The following is a 27,753-nucleotide window of genomic DNA, read 5'->3' on the forward strand; positions in this document are numbered from 1 at the left end:
ATTTTCATTTACTTCTCCCATTTGGTCTGCTTTTTCTCCTTTTATATTGAAGAGGTTTTTTTTTAAAAGCATATAACTAACTAGAAAAACACTTTACGATTATGCTAAAGAGTAGACAACAGGAGTGCGAACAGTACCATCCCTCAGCTGTTCGGCCATTCCCCACTCTCCCTCTACACACTGTTCTCTGTATTTTTTGGTATGGGAAACAAGTCCTGAGGAATCATGATACCACTGTGTCACTTTGGTGCCTTTGGTTTAAAAGTACTAACCAAGTTTTTAAAAATACAGGGACAACATTAGAGCATTTACAAAAGTTGTAAACCAGTACACCGATTTAAATATGCAAAAGCACTTTACTATGTACCAACCTGTAAAAAGCAGCATCATACCAAGAAACATCTACCCAATATAAAATAATCACTTGTACATAACTGTGCTATTAATTTTATAACTTGCCTTATGTACTGATCTGAAAGTTAACCTACTGGTAATTACCCACTTAAGATAGAGATTATTAAAAAAGAACAACATTTTCTAATGATAATAATTAAATATTCTAACCATAGTCTTAAGAAATTTAATTTAAAAATTATTACATTATAAAAACATCACAAAAAGTCTTTGAAATTCCATACAGCACAAGGGCACTCTGCCTAAAGTCATCTCTACACTACAGATGATATAGCGGCATAGCTACAATGCCACAGCTATGCTATCATAACCCCATTGAGTGGATACAGACTACAGCGATGATACGGGTTTTTCCATTATTGTAGGAATGCTAGGTTGTCAGAGGCATTATACTCTTAATAATGGCACTTAACATTAAAAAGGTTAAAGAACAGTTTTTAAACTAAGAGATGGGGGAAAGTTGATTGCTGCAGAGGAGCACGTGGATCAGACAGAGACTTCTCTTAGAGGAGAGTCTATTGAGAGAGAGTCTCTAAGTTTTAGTCAGGAGGAGAGGATGGAAGAGGATAAAGTGTCGGCCAGATCAGATGAGAAACTTTCACATAAAAAAGAATCTGACACATCAGAAAAGGGCAGACAAATAAACAGTGACAAGTTTTTAAAGTGCTTGTACACAAATGCTAGAAGTCTAAATGATAAGATGGGTGAACTAGAGTGCCTCGTGTTAAAGGAGAATATTGATATCATAGGCATCACAGAAACCTGGTGGAGTGAGGACAATCAATGGGACACAATCATTCCGGGGTACAAACTATATCAGAAGGACAGAAAAGGCCGTGCCGGGGGGTAGAACTATATGAGAAAGAAAATGTAGAATCAAATGTAGGAAAAATCTTAAATGAATCCACATGTTCCACAGAATCTCTATGGATAGTAATTCAATGCTCTAATGAGAATATAAACAGTAGGGATCTATTATCACCACAGTGATAGTGACGATGAAATGCTAAGGAAGATTAGAGAGGTTATCAAAATAAAAAACTCAATAATAATAATAATGGGGGATTATCCCCATATTGACTGGGTAGATATCACCTCAGGACGAAATGCAGACAAAATTTTTCAATACTTAAAATGACTGCTTCTTGGAGCACTGGTACAGGAACCCACAAAGGGAGAGGCAATTCTTGATTTAGTCCTGAGTGGAGCACAGGATCTGGTCCAAGAGGTAACTATAACAGGACCGCTTGGAAATAGTGACCATAATATAATAACATTTAACATTCCTGTAGTGGGAAGAACACCTCAGCAGCCCAACGCTGTGGCATTTAATTTCAGAAAGGGGAACCATGCAAAAATGAGGAGGTTAGTTAAACAGAAATTAAAAGGTACAGTGACTAGAGTGAAATCCCTGCAAGCTGCATGGACACTTTTCAAAGACACCATAATAGAGGCCCAACTTAAATGTATACCCCAAATTAAAAAACACAGTAAAAGAACTAAAGAAGAGCCAATGTGGCTTAACAACCATGTAAAAGAAGCAGGGAGAGATAAAAAGGCATCTTTTCAAAAGTGGAAGTCAAATCCTAGTGAGGCAAATAGAAAGGAGCATAAACATTGCCAAATAAAACGTAAAAATGTAATACGAAAAGCCAAAAAGGAGTTTGAAGAACAGCTAGCCAAAAACTCAAAAAGTAACAACAAAATGTTTAAGTACATCAGAAGCAGGAAGCCTGCTAAACAACCAGTGGGGTCCCTGGACGATCAAGATAAAAAAGGAGCACTTAAAGACGATAAAGTCATCACGGAGAAACTAAATGAATTCTTTGCTTCAGTATTCACGGCTGAGGATGTTAGGGAGATTCCCAAAACTAAGCCATCCTTTGTAGGTGACAAATCTGAGGAATTGTCACAGATTGAAGTGTCATAAGAGGTGGTTTTGGAATTAATTGAGAAACTTAACAGTAACAAGTCACCGGGACCAGATGGCATTCACCCAAGAGTTCTGAAATAACTCAAATGTGAAATTGCGGAACTATTAACTATGGTTTGTAACCTGTCCTTTAAATCAGCTATTGTACCCAATGACTGGAAGATAGCTAATGTAACACCAATATTTAAGAAGGGCTCTAGAGGTGATCCTGGCAATTACAGACAGGTAAGTCCAACGTCAGTACTGGGCAAATTAGTTGAAACAATAGTAAAGAATAAAATTATCAGACACATAAAAGAACAAATTGTTGGGCAAAAGTCAACATGGTTTCTGTAAAGGGAAACCATGTCTTACTAATCTATCAGAGTTCTTTGAAGGGGTCAACAAACACGTGGACAAGGGGGAATCCAGTGGACATAGTGTATTTAGATTTCCAAAAAGCCTTTGACAAGATCCCTCACCAAAGGCTCTTATGTAAATTAAGTTGTCATGGGATAAGAGAGAAGATCCTTTCATGGATTTTACTGGTTAAAAGACAGGGAACAAATGGTAGGAATCAATGGTAAATGTTCAGAATGGAGAGGGGTAACTAGTGGTGTTCCTCAAGGATCAGTCCTAGGACCAATCCTATTGAACTTATTCATAAATGATCTGGAGAAAGGGGTAAACAGTGAGGTGGCAAAGTTTGCAGACGATACTAAACTGCTCAAGATAGTTAAGACCAAAGCAGACTCTGAAGAACTTCAAAAAGATCTCACAAAACTAAGTGATTGGGCAACAAAATGGCAAATGAAATTTAATGTGGATAAATGAAAAGTAATGCACATTGGAAAAAATAACCACAACTATACATAATATATGATGGGGGCTCATTTAACTACAACTAATCAGGAAAGAGATCTTGGAGTCATCGTGTCTAGTTCTCTGAAGACGTCCACGCAGTGTGCAGCGGCAGTCAAAAAAGCAAACAGGATGTTAGGAATCATTAAAAAAAGAGATAGAGAATAAAACAGAGAATATCATATTGCCCTTATATAAATCCATGGTACGCCCACATCTTGAATACTGCGTAAAGATGAGGTCTCCTCATCTCAAAAAAGATATGCTGGTATTAGAAAAGGTTCAGAGAAGGGCAACTAAAATGATTAGGGGTTTGGAACGGGTCCCATACGAAGACAGATTAAAGAGGCTACGCCTGTTCAGCTTGGAAAAGAGGAGACTAAAGGGGGATATGACAGAGGTATATAAAATCATGAGTGGTGTGGAGAAAGTGAATAAGGAAAAGTTATGTACTTGTTCCCATGATATAAGAACTAGGGGCCATCAAATGAAATTAATGGGCAGCAGGTTTAAAACAAATAAAAGGAAGTTCTTCTTCACACAGTGTGCAGTGAACGTGTGGAACTCCTTGCCTGAGGAGGTTGTGAAGGCTAGGACTATAACAGGGTTTAAAAGAGAACTAGATAAATTCATGGAAGTTAAGTCCATTAATGGCTATTAGCCAGGATGGGTAAGGAATGGTGTACCTAGCCTCTGTTTGTCAGAGGGTGGAGATGGATGGCAGGAGAGAGATTACTTATGTTCGTATGTACTCCAGGGGTTAGGCTGGCATCGCTACAGTGCTATTTTTTCACATCTCTGAAAGCCATAGCTATATCATCCTAAATTTTAAGTGTAGACTGGCCTCATGTCAGTCTGCTTTTTGGAAACCTATAAAGGCACCTGAAAAAAAGTTTAAGTGTCTTCCAAATGTAACAGGCACTAAGGGTGAAACACAGAGGCGAAGCGTACCTTAGGTCTTTTCAAAATTAGAAAGGGTTTGCTAGTATAGCTTTTCTGGCAAACCTGCTCCTACTGGAGACACAGCTTATAGCCACAGGCAGAAGAGATTTTTATTGGCATAGCTTATATCAGTTCCCCAAATGAAATAAGTTATACCAGCAAAAGGACTTTTTTGATGGTCTGACAGCCTCTACAGTAGGGCACAGTACAGCTATATCAGTTAGGGGTGTAATTTTTTTCTTCACACTTCTAACCAAGGCTTTGCCGGCATAGCTGTTTAAGTATAAACCAGGCCTTAGAGCCCCTTAAAGTTATGCAACATTAGAGTGGTTGTGTAAGTCATCATCTCTGATGTAACTCATTAAGGAGCCACTTACACTTTCTAACACCTTTCTCCAGCTCCTCTGCATGCAAGTTGTATAACTCTTCCGAGTCTGACCCAGTGAGCCTAAGGGAGACTTACAGTCTGAACAGGTGTAATACATTGAGAAAACTAATAATGTAAGTTTAAACAAAACAAACCTGTACTGTTACACTTGACTGACTCACTTCTGAATTTGGCCTGCTATATTATGACCCCTTTTACTAAGGAGTATATTAGATCCAAATCATGCTGCAAGATCACTGACTTACACAGTACTAATTACCCACCAAGGTTTACAAAATCATTTGATAACCTTCCTGAATTAATTCTGAAAACCCACCACAAAAAATAAATACATGTAACTAGTGCATGTTATTTGCACTATAACTGAGCAATACCTAGTATCTACATTTAGCAAAGTTCTGTCCAAAGTGAATAAATAATTCAAAGACAACTTCAATGAACACCCTTTGCAATTGTTAATTTAAATTTACTAGGTTAACTAGAAGTTTGAGGAAGGCAGTTGGTGCCACTTCTATGATTAGCTTTAGAAATTAACTCCTGAATTTGAAATCTTATTCACTTTAATGAAATTCACACTTCAATCAAGTGAATGAGGCTGTCAGAAACTCAGCAGCTGGGTCAACTTACAAAGAAAAAAGTGTTCTCCAGAGCAGTCACAGTAAAAGAAGAAATCATTTATTAGTCTTCCCCACTGTTGGGAAAGACCACTCTGGTCTCTTAAAAAGAAAGGAGTCCAACCCCCTGCTCAAAGCAGGAACAACCCCAAATAAACCATCCCACACAGGGCTTTGTCAACCCAGGCCTTAAAAACCTCTAAGGATGGAGATTCCAACACCTCCCTAGGTAACCCACTGCAGAGCTTCACCAACCTCCTAGTGAACTACTTTTCCCCAAAATTCAACCTAGACCTCCCCCACTGAAACTTGAGACCACTGCTCCTTGTTCTGTCATCTGCCACCACTGAGAACAGCCTAGCTCCATCCTCTTTGGAATCCCCCTTCAGGTAGTTGAAGGCTGCTATCAAATCCCCCCTCTCCTCTCTTCTGCAGACTAAATAAGCCCAGTTCCCTCAGCCTCTCCTCGTAAGCTGTCATGTGCCCCAGCGCCCTAATCATTTTCATTGCCTTCTGCTAGACTCTCTCCAATTTGTCCACATCCTTTCTGTAGTGGGGGGCCCAAAACTCGACACAATACTCCAGATGTGGCCTCACCAGTGCCAAATAGAGGGAAGTAATCACTTCCCTCAATCTGCTGGCAATGCTCCTACTAATGGAGCCCAATATGCTGTTAGCCTTCTTGGCAACAAGGGCACACTGTTGACTCATATCCAGCTTCGTGTCCACTGTAATCCCCAGGTCCTTTTCTGCAGAACTGCCGCTTAGCCAGTCAGTCCCCAGCCTGTAGCAGTGCATGGGATTCTTCTGTCCTAAGTGCAGGGCTCTGCACTTGTCCTTGTTGAACCTCATCAGATTTCTTTTTGGTGTAATACTCCAATTTGTCTAGGACACTCTGGACCCTATCCCTACCCTCCAGCATATCTACCCTCCAGCATATCTACGCCGAAGCTTAGTGTCACCCGCAAACTTGCTGAGGGTGCAATCCATCCCATCATCCAGATCATTAATAAAGATAATGAACAAAACCAACCCCAGGACCGACCCCTGGGGCACTCCGCTGCCAACTAGAAATTGAGCTGTTGATCACTACCCATTGAGCCTGACAATCTAGCGAGCTTTCTATCCACTTTATAGTCCATTCATCCAACCCATACTTCAACTTGCTTGCAAGAATTCTGTGCGAGACTGTATCAAAAGCTTTGCTAAAATCAAGGAATATCATGTCCACCGCTTTCCCCAGATCCGCAGAGCCAGTTATCTCTCACAGAAGGCTTGGTCAAGGATAACTTGCCCTTGGTGAATCCAGGTTGACTGTTCCTGATCACCTTCTTCTCCTCCAAGTGCTTCAAAATGGATTCCTTGAGGACCTGCTCCATGATTTTTCCAGGGACTGAGACAAGCATGTCTTTACTACTGGGGGTAATACAACAATTTAGATTTTCCCTCCCGTGTGAAGGGACTGTTTTCATTCACATACACCTTTAGCAGCAGCAGCTGCCACTGCTGCCATCCTGATGTGGAATAGGTGGTCTACGGAAAGTAGTTTTTAAAAGATGAACATGTCAGTATGCCCCACTCGCACAAGTAGCCAGGTTTTGAAATGTGTGCAACTACAGCTACCATCTAATTTTACTTAAAGAAAAAAAAAATCAAGTAAACTCAAGACTGCAAAATTTTCATTACTATAGCTGAGAGTAATGGAGAAGTGACAGAACACATCAAGGCCTCAAGCACTCCTCAGGGGCCAGTAAAGAAAGGAGTTAATCAGCACAGGGATCAGAGTTTTCTGTTAAGATGCAATCAGACTTTCACAAATAAGTTGATGAAACCTAAATTGGAAAAACAGCACCCTGAAACAGAGTTTGGAGGTGGGAAGAAGAGAAATAAAACAAAACCAAAAAACAAACAAAAAACCCAATGACCCCAACGTCCTGAGATGGTGTCTCAGAAAAACAAGAGCTTTCATTTTTATCTGTAGCAAGATCCCATATACACAAAAATAAATGAGGGAGAAACCTGTATCTTTAAGAGACACCTGTATCAAACCCAAGTTCTTCTATTAATGTTGTTAGTCGACGGTTTTATTTTTGAGTTTCTTTAGGCTACCAAATCAGTTAACTAAATGTCAAACTTAACTAAGTATGAGAAATTCATACAATCCACAACCTAAAAGCAAGCAATTCACTTCATATATATTCTTGTGTCTCAGTGTTCTGGTGCACCTTCTGGGAATTTCACTCCTCACCCCATCCCTTATGCTTTCCTCTTCTCTGCTCTCTTTCTGGGATTTTTATTGATCCCTCACTTTCATTAGTATATCTTCTGATTCCCTTCTCCTTTCCTGGAGGCTAACCATGCCCATAGATTAACCAGTTTCACCCTTTGAGAAAACCCTCTCTGCACAACGGCCTAGAGCAGGAGCAGAATAAAACCAATTAGGTATCTGTCAGTTTTACTCTGGTGCTAGCATCATACAGCAACAGAATTTGGGTTGGAAAATAGAGACTACCCACAATTTTATGTGAAGCATAAATGGCCTTTCACCAAAGCACTGCCTCTGGTACCTCCTGGTGATGCTCCAAGCTATTCTTCTAGTACTTCTGGCTAGTGTCTGATAAATGTTTTTAAGCCCTTTACCCAACGACAGTTTTGCTTTTATTATTAAATACCACCATGGGGCATTGATGTCAAGAAGCACTAGTCAAATTAAGTTGGTTGTTGTAAAACAGTGGTTCTCAACCAAGGTATGCACAGGTCTTCCACGGGGTACATCAACGCATCTAGATATTTGCCTAGTTTTACAAAAAAGCATAAAAAGCACTAAAGTCAGTGCAAACTAAAATTTCATACAGACAATGACTTGTTTATACTTTCTACATACTATACACTGAAATGTAAGTACAATATTTATATTTCAGTCAATTTCTTTTATAATTATATGGTAAAAATGAGCAATTTTTCAGAATAGTATGCTGTGACATTTTTGTATTTTCATGTCTGATTTTGTAAGCAAGTAGTTTTTAAATGAGGTGTAACTTAGGGGTATGCAAGACAGATCAGACTCCTGAAAAAGGTACAGTAGTTTGGAAAAATTGAGAGCAACTATTTTAGAGCACTTACTTGGTGCCACAAATGAATAGCACTAATGTAGATAACATGCTCAGAAACATTCCTGCTATACTTATTACAAATGGGGGATTAATGATCTGCTGTGAAAATATTTTGTCACACTGAAGTGTTGCTATCCATTAATATAAGAGAAATAAAACTGCATGCTGTCTGATGAAAACAGTTTAAAATGTGTTGTAATTCACTCACAGATTGAGGATCACACTATAGATGTGTGAAAGTTATTATGGTACTTCTAGTCTATTCACCATTTTCCACTGCATCATTTTGCTATTTATAATCAGTTTTTGAAGTATATGATACATTTCAGATGGTTGTAATGTACTTTAAACTCAATTTATATTACATAAAAGCATAAAACTAACATCTGTTTGAAGTGTGGGGAAGCACCAAGGATACTGTGCAAACAGAATGAAAGATATACATGATTACACAACACTGAATTAAAGATGTACAATTAACCTCAAAATCATAATTGGAAGTCTCAATTTACAATCCCGCCCTACCTCCTTCGATTCACTTACCTGCAACATACTGACAATCTCAACTTTGTTGAAGAAAATAAAGGAAGTGAGGGTAGAAAGAAAATTCTCTTCAAAAACTGACGGTGTTGGCAAGATGATGTCCTGAATGTATTGTACCCTGTAAGTCTGATGAATCTTTTGCCTAAGTTCAGAGTCTGTTATAGGTATAACCTCTTTAAATTTTGCTGTTTTGGTCAAGAACTCCCTGTGCCTTTTCGGCTGAGCCAAAGCAGGGTCATACTCGAGGCATCCCACAACATCCATAATACACTCATCAGAAAACATTACCTCAAACAGAGTTGCTTTATTGAGGAACAAAATTCCTCTAATAATTTCATACAAATGATGTAAACCTTCAGTGTTCTCTAGATTTTCGCAAACCTGGAAAAGCTGCAATAGTTTCTTAATGTAGCCTTCATTTTCCAAGGCAAGCGCTAACTTTTCTCTACGGATGGGTGAGGAGAGAACAGAAGTAACTAGGTCAGCAATCTCTTCAAGTTTGTTGAGTTCACAGGTAGGAAGATCAATCAAATGACTAGTTTCAGGCATTTCTTCAAAGCGTTCTTCTTCTGATTCATCAATAAGGTCCTGTGTGACTTCCACTGATGGATCTTTACCTTGAACCTAAAAATGGAGTGTAAACAATTACTGTCTTATCCCAAAATATTCACAGACATACAGAAAACATTCAAGTTGGTAATTTAAATAACTCATGTATAATTATATACAGTAGAACCTCAGGAGTGACAACTTGAGAATGGATGTAACTCCAAAAAAAACGCTATGGCTGTTTTTTCAAAAGTTTATACCTGAACATTGACTTAACACAGCTTTGAAACTTCACTGTGCAGAAGAAAAATGCTGCTGCCCCCCCCCCCTTTTTTTAGGTAGTTTAACAAAGTATGGGCTACATTTGCTTTTTAAAAAATTAAATTATATATATATATATTTATTGGTATGTCTGCTGCTCCCTAATTGCCTACTTCTGGTTCCAATGAGGTGTGTCGTTGACTGGTCAGTTCGTAACTTTGCAGTTTCTACTGTAGTGCCAACAGCTTGCTAGGCACTTCACAGCCATGTATAAAATGTGAAAATAAAAGTCACTAGCCTTAAATAATGATCATTTAAAAATTCTATACTTATTTCAAAACAAAGTAACTTTTTAAATCTTAAAGCTCTTTGCTTCTTCGTAATTCCACTGAAGTCATATTATAGAAGTAATTAAAATGTCCAAGTACATAGAGATAGTGAAGTTTATACAGTAGGCATATAATGAATACCATAAAAAGAACAATCCTTTTTGTAAGCTGGGCTAGCAGAAGCACTAGGGAAACCCAATTATTAAAAAACAACTGTTTCCTTTCCTATTTTGGACATTGGTCTGAAAGTGACTTGCAAAATAAACACAAATAAAGTCTTAAAAATACAAGTGCAACCTCAGATAGCATTTGGATTACATAACTAGGAATACACTTGGCGCAGAAATTCCGGGGGGTGGCGGGGGGGGGGAGGGGAGGGGAGGAGGAGGAGGAAGAAGAGAAGGGAGCTGCAGGATTCCCAGCAGCTGCAGTACTAACCATGCCCTGAAGGAAGGAGGTGGAGTGCAGGAAACTGCATTTTAGCCCAGGACCCAGAATCAGGCTGTTTCTCCTTCTGGATCCTGGGCTCTGGTGGGCAGGGGGTGAGAGTGTCTGGGCTGCAGAGGGGCCTGCGGCTCGGCTCCAGGGAGGGGTTGTGTGTCGGGGGTGTGGGAGTCTGGGCTGGGGGAGGTCTGCAAGTGTCTGGGCTGGGGAGGGAGGGAGCACAGCTGGGCTCAGGGGGATAGGGGATGTGTGCAAGTGTCTGGGCTGGGGGGGCGGTCCCTGCAGCTGGGTTTTGGGGGATAGAGGTGTGGGTGTCTGCCCCTCCTGCTGGCCTCTGTAGGGGAGGAAGCAAAGAAGCAGGAACTAGGTTGTCATAGGGGTTTCCTTAACTCTCTACTTCTTGAGGGAAATTGTGTGTCGATTGTTAGAGACATAGCTGCTGATAGGTGTTTTGAAATAAATTACAAAGTAATTGAAATTGGCATGATTATAGAGTGTTATTTTGACAAAATATGAAGAATATGCAAAGTCTTACATGTTCTCCTACATTTCCTGTTCTCCCCATACACAAAGAGTCTGTTCTGCAGTAGGCCTTCCCCTGCCTAGTAGAGTTCTAGGGATAGAGAGGCAGCTACAGAGACTAGACCCACCCAGCTACTTATCCCATTAGTTTAAATAACTAACTAAATAAATAATTAAAAAGAGCCTCAGCAGGGGCTGAGCTGAAAAATACTTAGCTAAACAAACTCAGGGTATCCAAGATATACAAATTGAAGTTTTATGGAAGAGCTGTATATCCTAAAAACTCAAGTGTTTAAAATGGAAATATGGAAGGTCAACCACAGCAGCACTATGAGATGCTGTGAAGGAAAACTTAATTTGTTCATTCTCCACATAAAAACTTCCATGGGACTGTTTTATACAAAACCTAAATATAATACACCTAAATAACATAGCACAATTCTTCCTGCATTGTTTTACAAACCGTTTTGAAACATGTGTAAAGCAACTAGTAAAGAGACCAACACATTCAGTTGTTGAGAGGAAGTCTTCTAATAAAGGTGGAGCAGAACTGCTCTCAACAAATGTGTCTAAGGATTCTCTGAGGTGGTCTTTGGTAAGGGGCAATCTAAAAGCAATCATTGTACTGGTTTTACTTGATATCAGCATGACAGCCATCCCTATTTCTAGGCAGGCTACACAATATGAGGGGAAAGAAGGAAGGAAGACCAGGGAAAGCTACTTTTTAAAAAGTGCCACAGAATGCTTAATATTGAGAACGGATAGGAGTTCTGTTTTCAATGGTCTCATTCAAAAGGTCAAAGACTGATATTAAATCAGTGGGTCCAGATTTATTTCCAGTGGAAGGTCACAGTGATACCAACTTGACTTTTTCTGCCTATGATCCTGGAAACCCAGATGAGCGAATGTTGACCATTCCTCAACTTTTGATAAATCATCCAGTAAGGTATTAGTCAAAAGTCTGACCCTACTTGCCACCAGGGGTCACGCTGCATAGAATGTTTGGGATGGGCAGGAATAGTCACACAGCAATTTTATTTGACCGGTATTTTGAAATAAATTACTAAAGTAATTGAAACTGGAGTGATTATATTGTGTAATTTTGACAATATGCAGAATTTTGTAGAATTTTAAAATATGCACAGAATTTTTAGGTGCAGGATTCTCGTTTCATACCACTAAACATTTATGAGAGTACTTTGTAGTCACTACTAATCTGATCCCACTCATGTAACTAATTTCCTTTGCAACAAAAGCCAAGAATGGTACTCTACTATTTTTGACAGTGCGAAGTCAGTAGTGCACTAACCCTTGTCCTTTCCATGAACAAAGAAAAACCCAACGCACTACCTAGTCAATGAATTGCGATATTAATTTCTGCCCATGTACTTATAGTAATATTTGAGAACCATAATTATACTGAGGATAAGCCTTAAAACACCAAAGAAAATGAGCTCAGAAAACCAAACCCAACCCCATTAAACACAATTTTGCCCAAGCAATGCATCACTGTGGTCAGATTGCAGGGGGAGGAAGAGTTCCCTTTCACTCCATATATGTAGTCAATAGCAGGCACAGAGTAAGCCTTAAGCCTACACAAGCAAAAAACCTTGATAAGCATTATTCTAAATGAGTGTATTAACTTTACATCATTTTATTTCACTTCTACATTGTAATAGGATTTCTATAGATTTTCACTGTAATCTGACTTTGTAGCAAAACACAAGTTACAAAGCCAGAAAGGGCTATTGTGATCATCTCCAGTATGACTTCTCAGGTAACACAGACCATAAGCCCTCCCTAAATTAGTTAACATTTGAACTAGAGCATATTTTGTGGAAAAATATCCCATCTTGATTTAAAACATGCACCTAGGAAGTTGCACATTTTATTGTTTCTGTAGGCTGAGCTAACTGCATAACCTGGCACTCCTAGTTTCCTTCCATTCTCCCTGACAAGATCGCGGTGAGCCACCCTCCTCCCCACTATTTCAGGGACTCGCTGCAAGCTCCCAACCCCATCCTTCATTCCAGGGCCTCTGTGTATACCCCATTCACCCCTCCCCCCATGCCATAACTTCTGCACACCTCCCCATTGCTCCTCCCAGGTCTCCCATGCCATGGGCTCTGATGCCTCCTTTTCAAGGCCTCTCATTCTTCCCCTCCAAAGCTGAAGCTCTGTGTGCCCCACCTCCTCCTCTTCTCCTTCTCTCTCTCTCTCTCTCTCTCTTTCAGGGTGTCAGTGTTTGGAACTCAAGTGGGACATGGACAGAGATAAAATGAGGGGTATTTGTATGCTGGAATATGTTAATTTATACCATCAACTGATTCTTTGATTTATAGAGAATTACAGAAGAGGCTGACATTGTGGTTGTGCTAACTAGATGTCAAGGACTTTGTGTGCCCCATCAATTCCCCCCCAATTTTCATCAAAATAGGGTTCTGCCCATTAGCGCCTAGAATAATCCCTGAAATTTTGGAATTGATCAAATACGGCATTCAAACGTTACTGTGTTACATCAGAGAAATACCATCTAGTTGAGTGTAAATAAAAAGATCCTTTTAATAAAATTCCAATCACAGATCATAACATGGTCTCTTATTAACTTTATCAAATTGATGCAATTGAAAAGGCCAATGTAAATGTCAATCTCAAAACAGGTTTCTGATCTAAAGTTTGCTTCTCTTCTTGTATTAGTTTTACAATGGTGCAATTCTGTTATCTTGTTATTACAGTTATAAGTCAGGAAGTGACCAGAATAAGTCCTACAAAATCTAAATGATCTATGTATGCTAAAAACCCACTATCAAGGATGATGAGTAAAATACCAAGAAGTGCTTAAATCAAATTTTCAAAAGTAACTTCTGCAATTAGGAGTCTAAGTCTCATTGAAAAAAAATGAGTCTTAGGCTAAGTGTCAATGTCATTTTTGAAAATGCAACTTAGGCCCCTTAGAAGTTTTACTCTACATTTACATTTGAATAATGCTGTAATAGGGTCAGCCACCTTCCCTATGCCCCCTCATGGCCAGAGGTGGCTCTGCACTGCCCAGACTCAAGTTTCCCCCTTGCTTCCTTGATAACTCAAAAAGAGGCTTCCACAAGCCCAACAACAGCCCTTACTGGGGTCTGGTTTTATTAACAAAGTTCCAAAATGAACACAAACAGGCCTTAGCCTGGACACAGCCCTTTCTCCATGATATACTGTCTCTTCCTCTCTTTTCTAAACCTCTGGAGAAGACAGGTCCTGGCCTGTCTTCTCCAGCTTTCTCCCCAGAAGAAAGAACCAGCTGGAACTTCTATTTCTCTCCCAAACCCCTTCAGGGGGACACTTTCTCTCTCTGCAGCTTCACTCACTCTATAGTTCCCCCTTGGTTGTCCGAAAGGATGTTATGCTACCACCTCATAGGCCTGGTTTAGTGACATGACTTGATCCACCTGGAGAGGCAAATCAGCTGTGTCACAGGTAGACAGAGACCCATCTCCCTTTAGCAACATTCACCATTACATTTAGTTTACAAAACTATGGACTTCCATCATGAAAAATAGACACTTTGCTCAAAATAGTAACAAAGACCTAATAAATTTAGTTTGTTACACACTTTTGAGTTAAGTTACAATGGCATAAATAACTTCTGTTAGTATAGCATTTAAAAATCTGAAAGCTTAGCTGTCTTTTTATATCTAAAGAGCACATACAGAAATGTTTTTAAAAAATAAATTTCATAATTAAGGATTATTATAATATGAGGCTATCCCCCTATAAGCCTGATCCTGAGACAGAAGTTAGACACATGGAATGTAAGTTAATGAGGTAATACACAGAACACACCTCTGGATGAAGATCAGTGGCTAGGTCCTCTGATCTTTGTTATAGAGAACAGTTAAACAAAAGCCAATGAGTATACTGAACTGATCCAAAAATTAACATGGTTGGCTCATTATTAGTTATTGTTTCACTTACTCCAAGAAGAGAACTGAAAAGCAATCTGAAAGTGGACTGAAAGGTTGCTAATTCTTGAAAAGATTACATCACCAAAATATTCTCTTCTTCAGTAATATTTAGGGCCTAATCCAGCAATGTGTTGGACTCCCTCAACCCACAGTCAACAGTCACTACAAGAATTATTTTCTCTTCTTTTTCCAGAAGTGGTAAACAGCATTGTCAAAATGCTGCATTTCCTACATTGATATTAATGTATTCCTGGGGGAATTCTGCACCACTGTGTAAGTGCAGATTTCATGTCCCCCACAGAATAATAGATTCTGCTGGGAAGGTGCTGCAATTACACCTTTCACCCACCAGGGGCTGCTGTGGTGCCAGAAGAGAAGGCAGCCGCGGCAGCAAGCTGTGGAGAAGGAAGGGACAGAGGCTGCCTCCCTCATAGCACCCTGCCTGTGGGCCCAGATGAGGCGGCAAGGGACATAGGTGTGGGGGTGAGGGGGAGGAAGCAGGAGGAAGAGGACAGAGGAGGCTGCTGGGGGGGGCAACAAAGACTGGGATTCAGAAGGGCTAGTGGGGGGACAGACTGGGGTGGGGCCACAGGAGCTAGTGGGGTGACAGCATTGAGCCAGAGGCTGAGTGGGGTGCAGGGTTACATGGGGGAGGGAGAAGGGGGTGCAGGGACACATGGGGATGGGAGAAGACATGCCTGACTGAATGGGAGAGGCTAGGGGTCAGGCAGGGTCTGCACTGGGGAGGCACTACAACTCCCTAACAATCCCTCCATTCTTCCCCCCGCCTCCCAAAAAATCACCCGTTCCATTCTTCTCCCATCCATACCCAATAATAACCCTCCAGGTTCACTCCCAGGCTCTTTTCCAGCAATTACTTCCCTCTCATTCAACTCCTCCATTACGCCTGACTCCCCCAAGCCTTTGCACTGCTTCTGAGGGGTGCGAGATATACATTTCTGTATTTTAGTTTGAATTATTATTCAGAGTTCTGTATTAATATGCCTACTAAGTAATCTACTTCTCAAAAAACATTCCCTGAATCATTTTTGTTGTCTGTATTGTTACAGACATATTTGCTGACACACATTTTGAAATAAATTACCAAAATAACTGAAACTGGTGTGATTATAGGGTGTTTTGACAAAAAATATGCAGAATTTTAAAATATTGTGCACAGACTTTTTGGATGCAGAATTCCCCCAGGAGTAATTAATGGTTCCTAAATTTAAGGAAAACTCCAGGTTAAACAAACAACAATTTGGTATATAAAAGATATTTTAAACCATACATAATCACAAGGAGAGTAAACCACTGAAGACCAGAGTTAAATGCCAAATATAATAATGGATAATTAAACAAAGATTCCAGCTTGACAATCTGATATGCAAACTAGGACTGTAAGAGTTAGCTTTCCACATTAGAAAGTACCGGAAATCAGAGTTTCAATGCTGGAAGGTAAGTTCTATAGTTTTTGCCCATTTATTTTGTTGAACTTTGAAACAGATTTTAAATGTTTCTGATGGGAAAGTTGATTATTTCAGTCTTAATCTCAAACTTCACCTCTTCTAGGAAGTATAATTAAAATGGCAGCTGAAAAGAGACAACAGCCCCAATCGCTGAAGAGACATACTGAAAAATACAGAATTTATATTTTATTTAATATGTGCTGTATTTAGAAAAAAAAAATCTATACTTTCTGTCAAACTGAAGCTGCCTTCTGGGAATTAGTAGGAATTGACAATATGGCTCTAATGGGCCTCTAAGCAACTACAGGCATCAGTGTGAACAGCAAAGAATCAGAATTACTGTATCAGGCAGCTGAATCCTAAAAATATAAACATGCTCTTACTTTATACTTTGTTTTAAAAATTATGGCACACAAAACAAGCAGACAGGACACATCAAAATTTGAAAATTAGAATTTTAAAAATTAACTGTACCTGGCAGATTTTTTCCCAAATTTCATCACAGCCAGCTTTTTCTTGAAAACTCAGCGCTAAATCATAATTCTCTGCTTCTGACCAAACAATCAAGGTGTCCTATTTAAAAATAAATATTTGTGATTTTCAAAAAAAAATTCAGGTGCAATACAAAATAGACTGAATGCCATACAATAAGTAATATATCCAAGGACGCAATTACTACTTGAACTGGTGTTAAAATTGTCAAGACAGAATGACATATCACATCAAGGAGGATGAAATGACCAGTTCTGCTATGAGTATAAGACTCTTTACAGTCTCTCTGATAAATGAAAGGGGTGGTGGGGGAGGGAGAGCAGGGGCACCCAGCCAGCCAGTTAGCTACAAAATACCTGTTAGTAGCTATTCTTTACTTGCTTTACCTGTAAAGGGTTAAAAAAGCCCATAAGTAAAAGGAGGGGAGAGGCACCTGACCAAAAGAGCCAATGTGAGGGCTAGAATTATTTAAAATTGGGAAAAAACTTTCCCTTTGTCTGTCTGTGGTTGTTCTCTGGAGAGAGGAGAGACAGAGCAGCAATGCTGTAAGAAGCTTTAAACCAGGTATGAAAAATCATACCTAGAACCTACTTACCTGAAACCCCAGATATGTAAGTAGATCAGGGAATGTCTAGGTAGACACGATTGGATTTCTCTCTTATTTCTTTATGGCTTGTGGACTCCTCTGTGCTAACCCCCAAATGCTTTTGTTTTGCTTGTAACCATTAAGCTGGACTTCAAGAAAACCATTCTTGATGCTTAATTATATTTGCTCTTTTTAAATCCAGCAATACCCTAAGTTCCAGATGTATTTTCTTTCCTTTTGTTTTTAACAAAATTTACCTTTTTTAAGAACAGGATTGGGTTTTTTTGTGTCCTAAGAGGTTTGTGCATATGTTATTTAATTAGCTGGTGGCAACAACTGACTTCCTTTGTGTTCTTTCTCAGCTCTTCTCCAGGGGTAGTGGGGAGGAGGCGGGGGGCGTGAAAGGGCTCGAGGGTACCCCACAGGGAGGAATTCCCAAGTGTGCCTTCCTGGGTCAAAAGGGGAGGGTTTTTTGCACTTGGGTGGGGCGGCAGCATCTCCCCATCCAAGATCAGAGAAAAGCTGTAATCTTGGGAGTTTAATATCAAACTGGAGTGGGCAGTATTAATTTTTAGAATCCTTGCAGGCCCCCACCTTCTGCACTCAACATGCTAGAGTGGGGAATCAGCCTTGACAGTCTCTTTCATGTCCTACCACCCAAAACATAATTTGATCAAATCTTATTAAACATTCAGAATAAATTTACATGAAAAAAGACTTAACATTCTTCCTCTCAACAGAAATACCCTGGAATTTAAGGTAGTCGTAAAGATGAATGCACACAGAGTAAACAACTTATTTACAATATGGAAATGAAAAAAAACTTTTCCATATTTGTGAAAATACACAAATATGAGATTAACTGTTCTCTGAAATGAAAATATGAATGTAACACAATTTGGGAAATAATTCCACACATGTTCCAAATGTATAACTTTAAACACAGATCAACTTTAACTCAAAGAAACAAGGTGGATAAAAATGATTTTTTTAAAAAAGAGGATTTTAATGTTATTAAAATTTTTAAAAATAAACCTATTTAAAATTAAAATTGCAATTATAGCAACCTTTGTTATGGTTTAAACTCACTCTTTAATTTTAATTAATTTAATTTTAATTAAAAAATAAAAGCAGTATATATTTACTACTAAAGTTTTAAAGACAATTAAATCACTGAACTAGCAGAAGCCCTCTCTAAGCTCCTGTAACCAGAGTCTACCAAAGTGCTAAACCAGCTTTTGACAACAACAGCCCTTCTTCTGCAGGTTCAAAGAGAATATTTTCTTCATTTCAGTTTATTTAATTAGTTCAGTTCAATTAGTTCATTCAAAAGTTGAAGACTAATAAGTTGAGAAACCTGGAAAGCTGGTTTTCCTTTCTGAATAAAAAACTAGGTGAGAGAATGAGACCTACTAGTTCTAAAATCTCAAAGCACATGGTGGCAAGAAACAATCAGTTCAATTCATTAACTGCATATAAGACGTATCGTGCTAAAACATGTTTTTCATTTAAAAATTATTAATAATCTTTTTTTAAACGTATCCAGCACATTTAAGGTATTTTCATTTAGCTAATTTTAAATAACTTTAACATCCCCCTTTTTTGCATTTTAATTTCATTAAAATTCCCATTCAAATGGTGCTTGACACAAAGCACAAGTAAAAAAATTAATCTAGTAAATTAGAAATGCATTATTCACCGTTTTCTAACAAAAGTATTAAGAATCTGAATCCATGACATGAATTGTGTAACGACTTAAATAAATGTGTACAAATATAGTGTTTCTTCCTGGTTTGCAGAAAACCAACCTTTCTTTAGGAAAATAACTAAAAAGTACAAATGCAAAATACAATTAAAACAAATTATTTAAATGATTAAAATTGCTTTGATTTAAATCATTCCACCTGTGAAGAGGCAAATCTTTTAGAACTACAAGTTTATATACTGTACAATATATTTTTTAACAAGTTATTCATTAAGTTACTCTACGATGATACTGGAGTTATGTATTTTTAGTCAGGATTTGTCTATACAAACACAAGTTCATGGCAGTCTGCGGTGTAAATCTACCTCACACTACACAGCTGTGCCACGCCCTAAGTGCCCATGTGGACGCTGCTACTGTACTCTACAAGTTCCCTAGTTGATTTTTTTCCTCTGTAATAACTCATCCTGCCCACTCGTGTTAGCAAACAGTGAACCCAAAGGAGTAGAGGGATCCTTTTAATTTACTGGACAGATTCAAGGAAAAATAATCCTTGCAAAAGTTTCTTGTTACGATGAAGACAAACCTTTGCAGAGGGCTAAGTCCAGCCATAGCTAGGATCAAGCTCAGCTCCACTGACATCCATTTACAAAAATGCTAGCTACTTTATAAGGAGGCGATGCCTAGTTTTTCTTGGTTTTGGGGGGATGCTGTGGTGATAATATATATTTAATGATGTGGAGATATATATTAAGAAATTGCAACTTTGAAGACCGTGAAAAGAAACAGGCCTTCTAACGGTAGACAAACAGAGAAACTTATGCAAAGAAGTTAAGTAGTTTTGCAGTAGAACTACATACTAAAATTTAGGGAACTGAATAGATCAGGAGTTGGTAATACCACCTAAAGTCTCATCTCTGAATTAATAGTGACCAAAACTCAACATGGGGAATATCCATACCAGGAACAGGAAACTGAGGCATCTTATAGCATTTCTCCCTAATAATTACTTGGGCCAAACCAACATAATGTCTCTCGCAGTAAAACAGGTTGATTGTTTGGCCCACAAATAGATGTCCCAGCAGAGGCGGAGTACCAGCCACAAGTCATAGACCAAACCAGCCCAGCCCTGGCCTCCATCAGAGGGCAGCACGGAACCCTGTGAAGCCATGGCAGCTCCCCCTCCTCTGGCCATCAAGCACTTTCCGAAACCCTATTTGTGAGGTGTTCCAGTATAAAGTGGAGCCATCACAAGACACTGCTGAGTGGGTCAACATTATCTTTGGTACACTACTCTCACTGGGCTGAAGTAGATGTCTGCCTACAGTGTGTTTGACTTCACTAGACTTTATTGCCTTGAGTTAGGGCTTCTCTTTTTGGGAAAGTTTACCAGTTAATTCAGACCAATACAGTTAAACCAACATAGTTATAGTGGTATAACTCACTGTATGGACACTCTTATTCTGAAAGCTTTTTCCTGTTTGGTTTAAACCACTTCCAAAGTAACGTTAGCTAAACCCAAAAAGCCACTATTGCTCCAGAAAATCCACACACGGAATCATACTAGTATAACTATGTAAGGGCTTGTCTACACTGGCAAGTCTCTGCACGTAAAGCAGCTTTTTGTGCTCAAACTAAAGACGTGTACACGCTGCCAAGCCACTTGCGTGCAGAAACTCCTCAGTTGCAGTGCTGAGGAAAAAAACCAAACCAAAACATAAAAACCACCTCAACAAGAGTTGTAAGGCTATTAGCGCAGAGGCTCCAGCGCTCTATTGCCAGTGTAGACACTTGATTGCTTTCTGTGCTGTAATTGGCCTCCTTAGCTGTCCCACAATGCCTCAAGTAACCGCTCTGCTCATTGTTTTGAACTTGGCTGCCCTGGAGACATGCTCCCCTCCCCTTTCAAAGCACTGTTTCTGACAGCCCTTGTCTGCTGATCTGCTCTGGGACACAAAGCACACCATTACTGTGGAATGCTCGTGCTGTTGAACACAGAGGAGCATTGTGCGTGTACGTACGCCTGCCCCGCCCCAGAACCGGTTGCTTCCTTCTGCTGTCTGAACTTACAAGACAGCATACTGACAAACACTCTGTCCCTCTCCCTGTTCATTCATTCATAGACACACACACTCTTCCCCCTCCCACACTTCAGTTGAAAAGCAGCTGGCAATGTAGTAGGATGCCCATGGAACAATAGGATTGGGAAACCTGCATCATGTGACACTGTGCCCGCCCCATGAGGTATTGCAAACCCTTCCCAAAGCACCCTGCGGCCAGTTGCACAGTGGAATAGCTACCACAATGCACTGTTTTCTTTGCCGTTTCAAGAGCTGCTAATGTGGATGCGCTCCAGCGTCACAAGGAGCGCAGTGTGGACACACAACAGCAGTTTAGTTCCAGCATTTTAATAAAAGTGTATAACTTGTGGTGCAGAAACTTGCCAGTGCAGACATACCCTAAGTTTAAATTTATACCTTTCCTTAGCTTATACCAGTATAATTTTACTGTGTAGACAAGACAGACATTGCCAGTTAACTTGAGGTACTTCAAACATTTGTAAAGGCTAGGCTGGACACCCCAAACACATTTGAGTGAGGCGCTAAGTGTTTTTTCTTCTTCCTATGGATCACTGAATTGTCCGGGGAGTTTACAAAAATAACTTAGCAATTAACCCATGGTTTAAAAAAACAGGCGGGGGGCTACCTAGTTTTGACATACCCAGTGCATCTCTGGAGAGTCTTCCATGGGAATGAAAAAGGAGAAAAGGAAAGAATGCCATAGAGCTGTCACTGCTGCTCCCTGCCTTCTTATCTCAGAAGCACCTGATCTAGCTCTCTTCTGTGCATAGAATAGAAAAATGATCAAGCCCATCACCATTTAACAGGTGTTCATTATGTTGAAGGCCACCTATTTAGTCCCTCATAACATAAAGAGAGCACACAACTACCATACTTAGGCCATGTTTACACAGTGACTGCTACAGTGGCATAGCTGTGGTGCTGGTCCTATGTAGAATGTTTTTTTCTGTTGCTGTACATAATCCACCTCCCTGAGAGGAAGTCACTAGGTTCACAGAAGAATTCTTCCTATCTGTGTCTATACCAGAGGTTAGGTCAGCATGGCTATGGTTTTCAAGGGTATGAATTTTTCTCACCCCTGAGAGCCAGCTATGTCAACCTAACTTTTAATTAAGGCCTTAGCATCATTGCCAAAGACTGAAGAGGCACAGAAACTTAATTACTTTCTCATTTTAAGAGAGGGCTTCTCTTCAATGCAAAGTTAATTCCTGCTGAAGCTTGAATGTTGCCCCTAATTTGACGCTGATCCACACACAAAAAATCCTTCACTCAAGTACAGTGCTGCTTGAGTTGGCGGGCACAACAGGGAGTGTAGGCTAAAACCCAAATGAACACAAATCGTCAGTTGCTAACATGACCACTTCGAAGTGTGGATACAGGCTAGCGCGACTCAAACGCAGCTAGTCTTCCAATACTTTCCACAATCCCCCAGCTATCTCCCCTCCACCTCTGTGCACTCCTCTTAGGGGGAAAAAAACAAACAAACAAACAACCACACTGCTGCTTTCTCATGGGAACAAGTCAGTACAAAAATGTCCACCACTGCATCTCATACCCTACATCAGCCTCCTTCTTCCAAAAGGAGAGTCCCATGCCCAACCTCTGGCATAAACTAATTTTAATTTAGTGTTGCCAGACTAACACCACTTCTGCGCACATGCCCAGAAAGAACAGACAAGTTCTTCTACAATACACTGAAAAAGAATTTATAGAGTGACTCAGCATACTGAAGCACTAAGAACCATAGGATGTGCCCCCAGAAGCCTAAGTGCCATACACGAATACTGTGCCACTACAAACACGACAACTCAAGTGTTATTTCACAATGTGGTCGCTCTCACTAGAGCTAACTTGAGAGGAGTAACTTGAGTGAAGATTAATCAACTTAACTCTATATGGAAGACATACCCCAAATCATGGTTAAACACACTCCTGCAGCAGTGTGGAGTACTCTACATTGCTGATGCCTATGCTGTTTCAGATTCTGTAGTCAATCTGCACTTTTCACATGACAAATTTTTTTTCCATAAAGAGAAAATATCCCTAAATATATTAAATGCAATAGTTCCTCTAAAAATTAACCTGGAAGCATTTTTTAAATTTTATTTTAAAAATCAAGTTTACATGTGTTTTTTTCAGCAAAATGAGCATTGGGCCTTTTCAACTCAAGTCTACAATTTGTTTTTGCTTACTGTAATTTGAAGATAATTTTTTCTGCAGCATGTGTCAATACAAACTTAGGTACATCCACACCACAAATGCAGGTGTAACTATAGTGTGGGTAGAGATATCACTGCTAAGTTGAATCTAGCTGGTTCAGGTAATAATTACAATGAAGACATGGACCCTGGCATGGGGTTGCAACTTGAGTACTTACTCAGGGTCCATGTCAGGCTTGTGCTAGAGTGGCTAGCTGCACTGAAGCTCATGCTGCCACACATTCACTACTATTGTTACCCAAGCTAGCATAGATATGCCTACCCGTGCTACAGTTATACCTTTATCTGCAGTACATACATACCCTTAGAAGAAGAGACAGAAGGTTAAATATTTTATTTGTGTATTTAACAGATTAAGAGTTTGCAAATATTTTCACTGTACAAGAAGTAAACAATTGCGCATCAGCATATGACAGCAGTTCTCAAACTGTGGGTTGGGACCCCAAAGCGGGCTGGTGTGTAGACTTGCCCAAGCCCTGCTGCCTGAAGTCCCCAGGGCTGAAGTCCTATTGATTTTATATGGAAGGTTCTCAGACGCCAGAATCATAGGTGACAATATGAAATCTTAAAGAGAGAATTCAGAACAAACCAACACACCTGTTCAGCAATACAATCTGCATTCGGTATTGCATTCAGTATTAATTCTCTGTGCACTATCTCTACTGAACACAGAGTCCACTCCAAGGCTATCTTGATTTTCAAAACGCAGCATAAAAATGGACTCAACTATCATAGAATCATAGAATATCAGGATTTGAAGGGACCTCAGGAGGTCATCTAGTCCAACCCCCTGCTCAAAGCAGGACCAATCCCCAATTTTTGCCCCAAATCCCTAAATGGCCCCCTCAAGGATTGGGTTTAGCAGGCCAATGCTCAAACCACTGAGCTATCCCTCTCCCCATCTTAGAAACCATCCCTCTTCTCTGCAATCATGACCTCCCCACGACAGCTATACTCCACTGAAGCAATTAAACCACCATTCAGTAGGTAGAAACTTGTGACCATGGGAGATGAAGAACCTTCATGGGAACTTGAGCCAAGACTATGGAGCTCACTGCCAGATCAAATAATGTTGATCAATGATCTTGCTACATTCAGAACTAATGCAAACCTGTTTACTCAAGTTCTCTTGCAACAGTACACGACAGTCTGATATTTTGTATTAATTAGAAAACCTCAGCTTGCCTCTTTGTGGCAAGGGTCGAAAAGTATTACTGTTTTTTTACTGGTGGGAAGTGCTCAGAAACTATGGTAATGGATACTAATATGAGAACCTGGATAAAAAAGAGGTAGAGAATCTACTGTGGAGAAAAAGGGGGCGGATGGAAAAAGAAAAGCAGCAAAAAACCAATGAGGACAACATTTTCTATAACAGATAGGAAAAGACAAACGAAAAAAGGGAAGTAATAGAAGGGGAAAAAACAGGTAATAAAGGCAAGAGAAACATAGTACATGACTTTTTTAATAGATCACTAGAAGGTTGACATTATGTTAAATTCAGCGCCAAACTGTTTTATTCTTTTGATTTACAGAAGGCATGCCTTCAAAAGATGGTGGTGTGCAAGTGTATTTAACCCTGGCTAGTCAGCTTAGTTAGGTCAGGCTAGCAGGTGGGCCTGAACAATAATAAAAAAAGCCACATTGTAGAGGCAGATTCCTTGATGTCATTTTCAGAAAAAGAACTAAAGAAATAACCAGTATGTTGAAATGCTGCTGGTGGAGGCTTTATTTTCCTGTTTGAAATAATCACTTAATTCAATATTGGGTTAATAGCAAAAATAAAAAAGGAATCAATTATATGTATACTCCATATTTAAGTATCCTTCCTTTCATGAGTTCAAGATATTCCCCAAAATGCCTATCAACCAACAGCCCCTTTCACCAAACACCTTGAATTATAGCATTAATAGAAGTACAATTTTTCAAAGTTTGCAAACAATTTTTCAACCTACACAGAAAACAAACATCAACAAATCTATACAGTGAACCTTTTGCCCTTTTCTGTAAATCAGCATTCATTTTTGTGCCAAATTCAGTGCAAAATGATAGGACAAAGGAAGCTGGTACTTGCCTGCTGTTTTTGATATGCAGTGTTTGGATTTATCTTTGATTCCAACAATAGAGAACCTGAAAAGGTAATAAGGAATTATATTTAGGAAGTTTAATAAAACAAACATCTCCATGGCCCTTACAACTGGCCATGTGCCAATAAATATATTATTTTCTAATTAATCCAAATCTTCTAGCCAGTCTAAGAGAATATTTTGCATTTTAATGGAAATCTCTACACCTTCTGAATAAGCCAGGTAACAGGCAAAGCCAAAATAAAATATTTGGATTTAAATTTAAAACACAATTTCATTTACTTTAGACTCAATGTTCTGTGTATTGCTATTTTTCTGCTATCCTGTACAGTAATCTGACAATTGTGAAGAACGTTTTATAAATCAATGCTAACTACTACTAAACAACAAGCAATTTATAATAAAAATTTACTTGCCCACACACGAATGTGCATTTTTTTGCTCATATCTCCTTGAGGTGCCCTTCAGAAATGAAAAATCTAGACTCTATAAACCCAAAGACTTTATTTTGTGTAAGTAACATATGTATCCTGGCAACAAGTCCAGAGTAATCTATACCAGACCTCAGAAGGTTTATTTAGCACATTAGCACCTGTCAGCTGACAAAGCTGACACCATGATTTTTTTCTTCTTAAAAAATATTTTTCTAGGTGAACTTAAATACACAATTGAAAAAAACAAAAAGCAAGTAAACAAACAAAAAAAACCCCACACCAGCAGGAGTTTCACCTTTCCAAAACAGAGAATTTATTTACAAAAAGAAATTCCCTGCATGGACCAGAAAAAAAGAAAACCACTGGGGAGATGGGGAACCCCCACAGAATATTGATTAATCTGGGAATGTTAAAAAAAAGAAAAGAAAATTGAACAAGGGGCGTCACTTAAATAGACTTCTTCGTCACTCACTGCTAGGTTAGGGTTGCCAGACTCAGTCACTGGTGGTAACGTTAAGGAAGCGTTTGGAGTCACTTCAGTGTAGACCACTCTCGGCCTCACTGGAGAAGGAAAGTTTGGAGGCAGGAGGAAGAAGCCATAGAGACGCTGCCTCTCTGGGAACGGGGGAGACTCCCTCTCATAAGCCCGACCCATGGAGGAATGGAGTGTCAATCCCTGGGGCTTTGTCATACTAGGAGGCTGTGGCGGGGTCAGTGTTTGCGGGTCGCTGGACGGGGGAGTTGTCACATTTTCTCCCCTTCCCCAGACCCGTTGTCCCAGCAGCCAGGCCCAACCCTGTGAATGTGTAAGCCGGGTAACGACCGGACAGGGTGGGAAGGGCACCACGGGGGCCAAGCCGCAGGCCCCCTTCCCGGCAGGCAGGGCCTAGGCCTCCCCGCAGCTCCTGGCTCCGCTCTCACCGTCCGACTCGGCCCGCACCAGCAGCGACATCCCCTTGAGCCGCTCCACGTAGGTGGAGGAGACGTGCCCGGTACCCCTGTCGTCCCATTGCCGGTCCTCATTGAGGGTATAGACCTTCACCCGCCGCCGGGTGTCCGACATGGTGGAGCCCGACCAGGGTCTCCACGCCGGCTCGCCGCCTCCGCGGGGTCGGGGAGTCGCTCACGGGCAGAGCGGGGTCTTTAACACTCCACTTTTCATGGCTCCCTGAAGAGGGGAAAGTTGAGCCCCCAGCCCGGCCCCCTCACTCCGCGCCGCAGCCTCAGCAGCTACCACAGCGCGGCCGCCATCTTGTAACCCGACTCTCCTGTCTTTCTCTTCCTTTCAGCAGCGCGTGCCACGGGCTCCACTCGCAGGGGCTACGGTGGCCGAGAGCTCACGCGCTGCTCTGAGAGGACGGAGGGGGCGGGCTATAGTAGCCGGCCTTGAGTCCGCCTTCCCCTCTCCAACACACTATAACAACCTCCCACCACTGACCTCAGCCCCTTCCCCCCTTTCTGAGTCCAGGGACAGAATCGACCCCTGTCCCCCATTCAGAGGTGCTGGAACTAAGCATGCAGTAGCACCCCTGTCTTGAAGTAGGTTTCAAAGTAGCAGCCGTGTTAGTCTGTATTCGCAAAAAGAAAAGGAGTACTTGTGGCACTTTAGAGACTAACAAATTTATTGGAGCATAAGCTTTCGTGAGCTACAGCTCACTTCATCGGATGCATGTAGTGGAAAATACAGTGGGGAGATTTGTATACACAGAGAATAGGAAACAATAGGTATTACCATATACACTGCAATGAGAGTGATCAGTAAAGTGAGCTATTACCAGCAGGAGAGGAAAAAAAAACAACCTTTTGCAGTGATAATCAAGGTGGGCCATTTCCAGCAG

At 40.3% G+C, this 27,753-nt stretch overlaps 1 protein-coding gene across 5 annotated transcripts in view; it reads right to left on the minus strand.

Moving 5' to 3' along the window:
• PPP4R3B (protein phosphatase 4 regulatory subunit 3B) overlaps window positions 1–27,202 on the minus strand; it is a 67,410-nt gene extending 40,208 nt beyond the window's left edge. For 2 of the 5 annotated variants that reach the window (XM_084625257.1, XM_084625255.1), the window contains exons 1-4: window positions 26,837–27,202; window positions 25,469–25,524; window positions 16,789–16,887; window positions 8,788–9,411 (exon numbers count right to left, since the gene is read on the minus strand). In XM_084625257.1, coding sequence (XP_084481383.1) covers window positions 8,788–9,411; window positions 16,789–16,887; window positions 25,469–25,524; window positions 26,837–26,978 — 921 coding nt within the window. In that variant the 5' untranslated portion in view covers window positions 26,979–27,202. The remainder of the gene's footprint in view (window positions 1–8,787; window positions 9,412–16,788; window positions 16,888–25,468; window positions 25,525–26,836) is intronic. The other 3 variants (XM_084625256.1, XM_084625254.1, XM_084625258.1) reach the window with 2 other exon arrangements.
• Between the last annotated feature and the right edge of the window lie 551 nt (window positions 27,203–27,753).

Source organism: Lepidochelys olivacea, assembly GCF_965140295.1.
Source record: "Lepidochelys olivacea isolate rLepOli2 genome assembly, chromosome: 3".
Lineage (NCBI taxonomy): Eukaryota > Metazoa > Chordata > Testudines > Cheloniidae > Lepidochelys > Lepidochelys olivacea.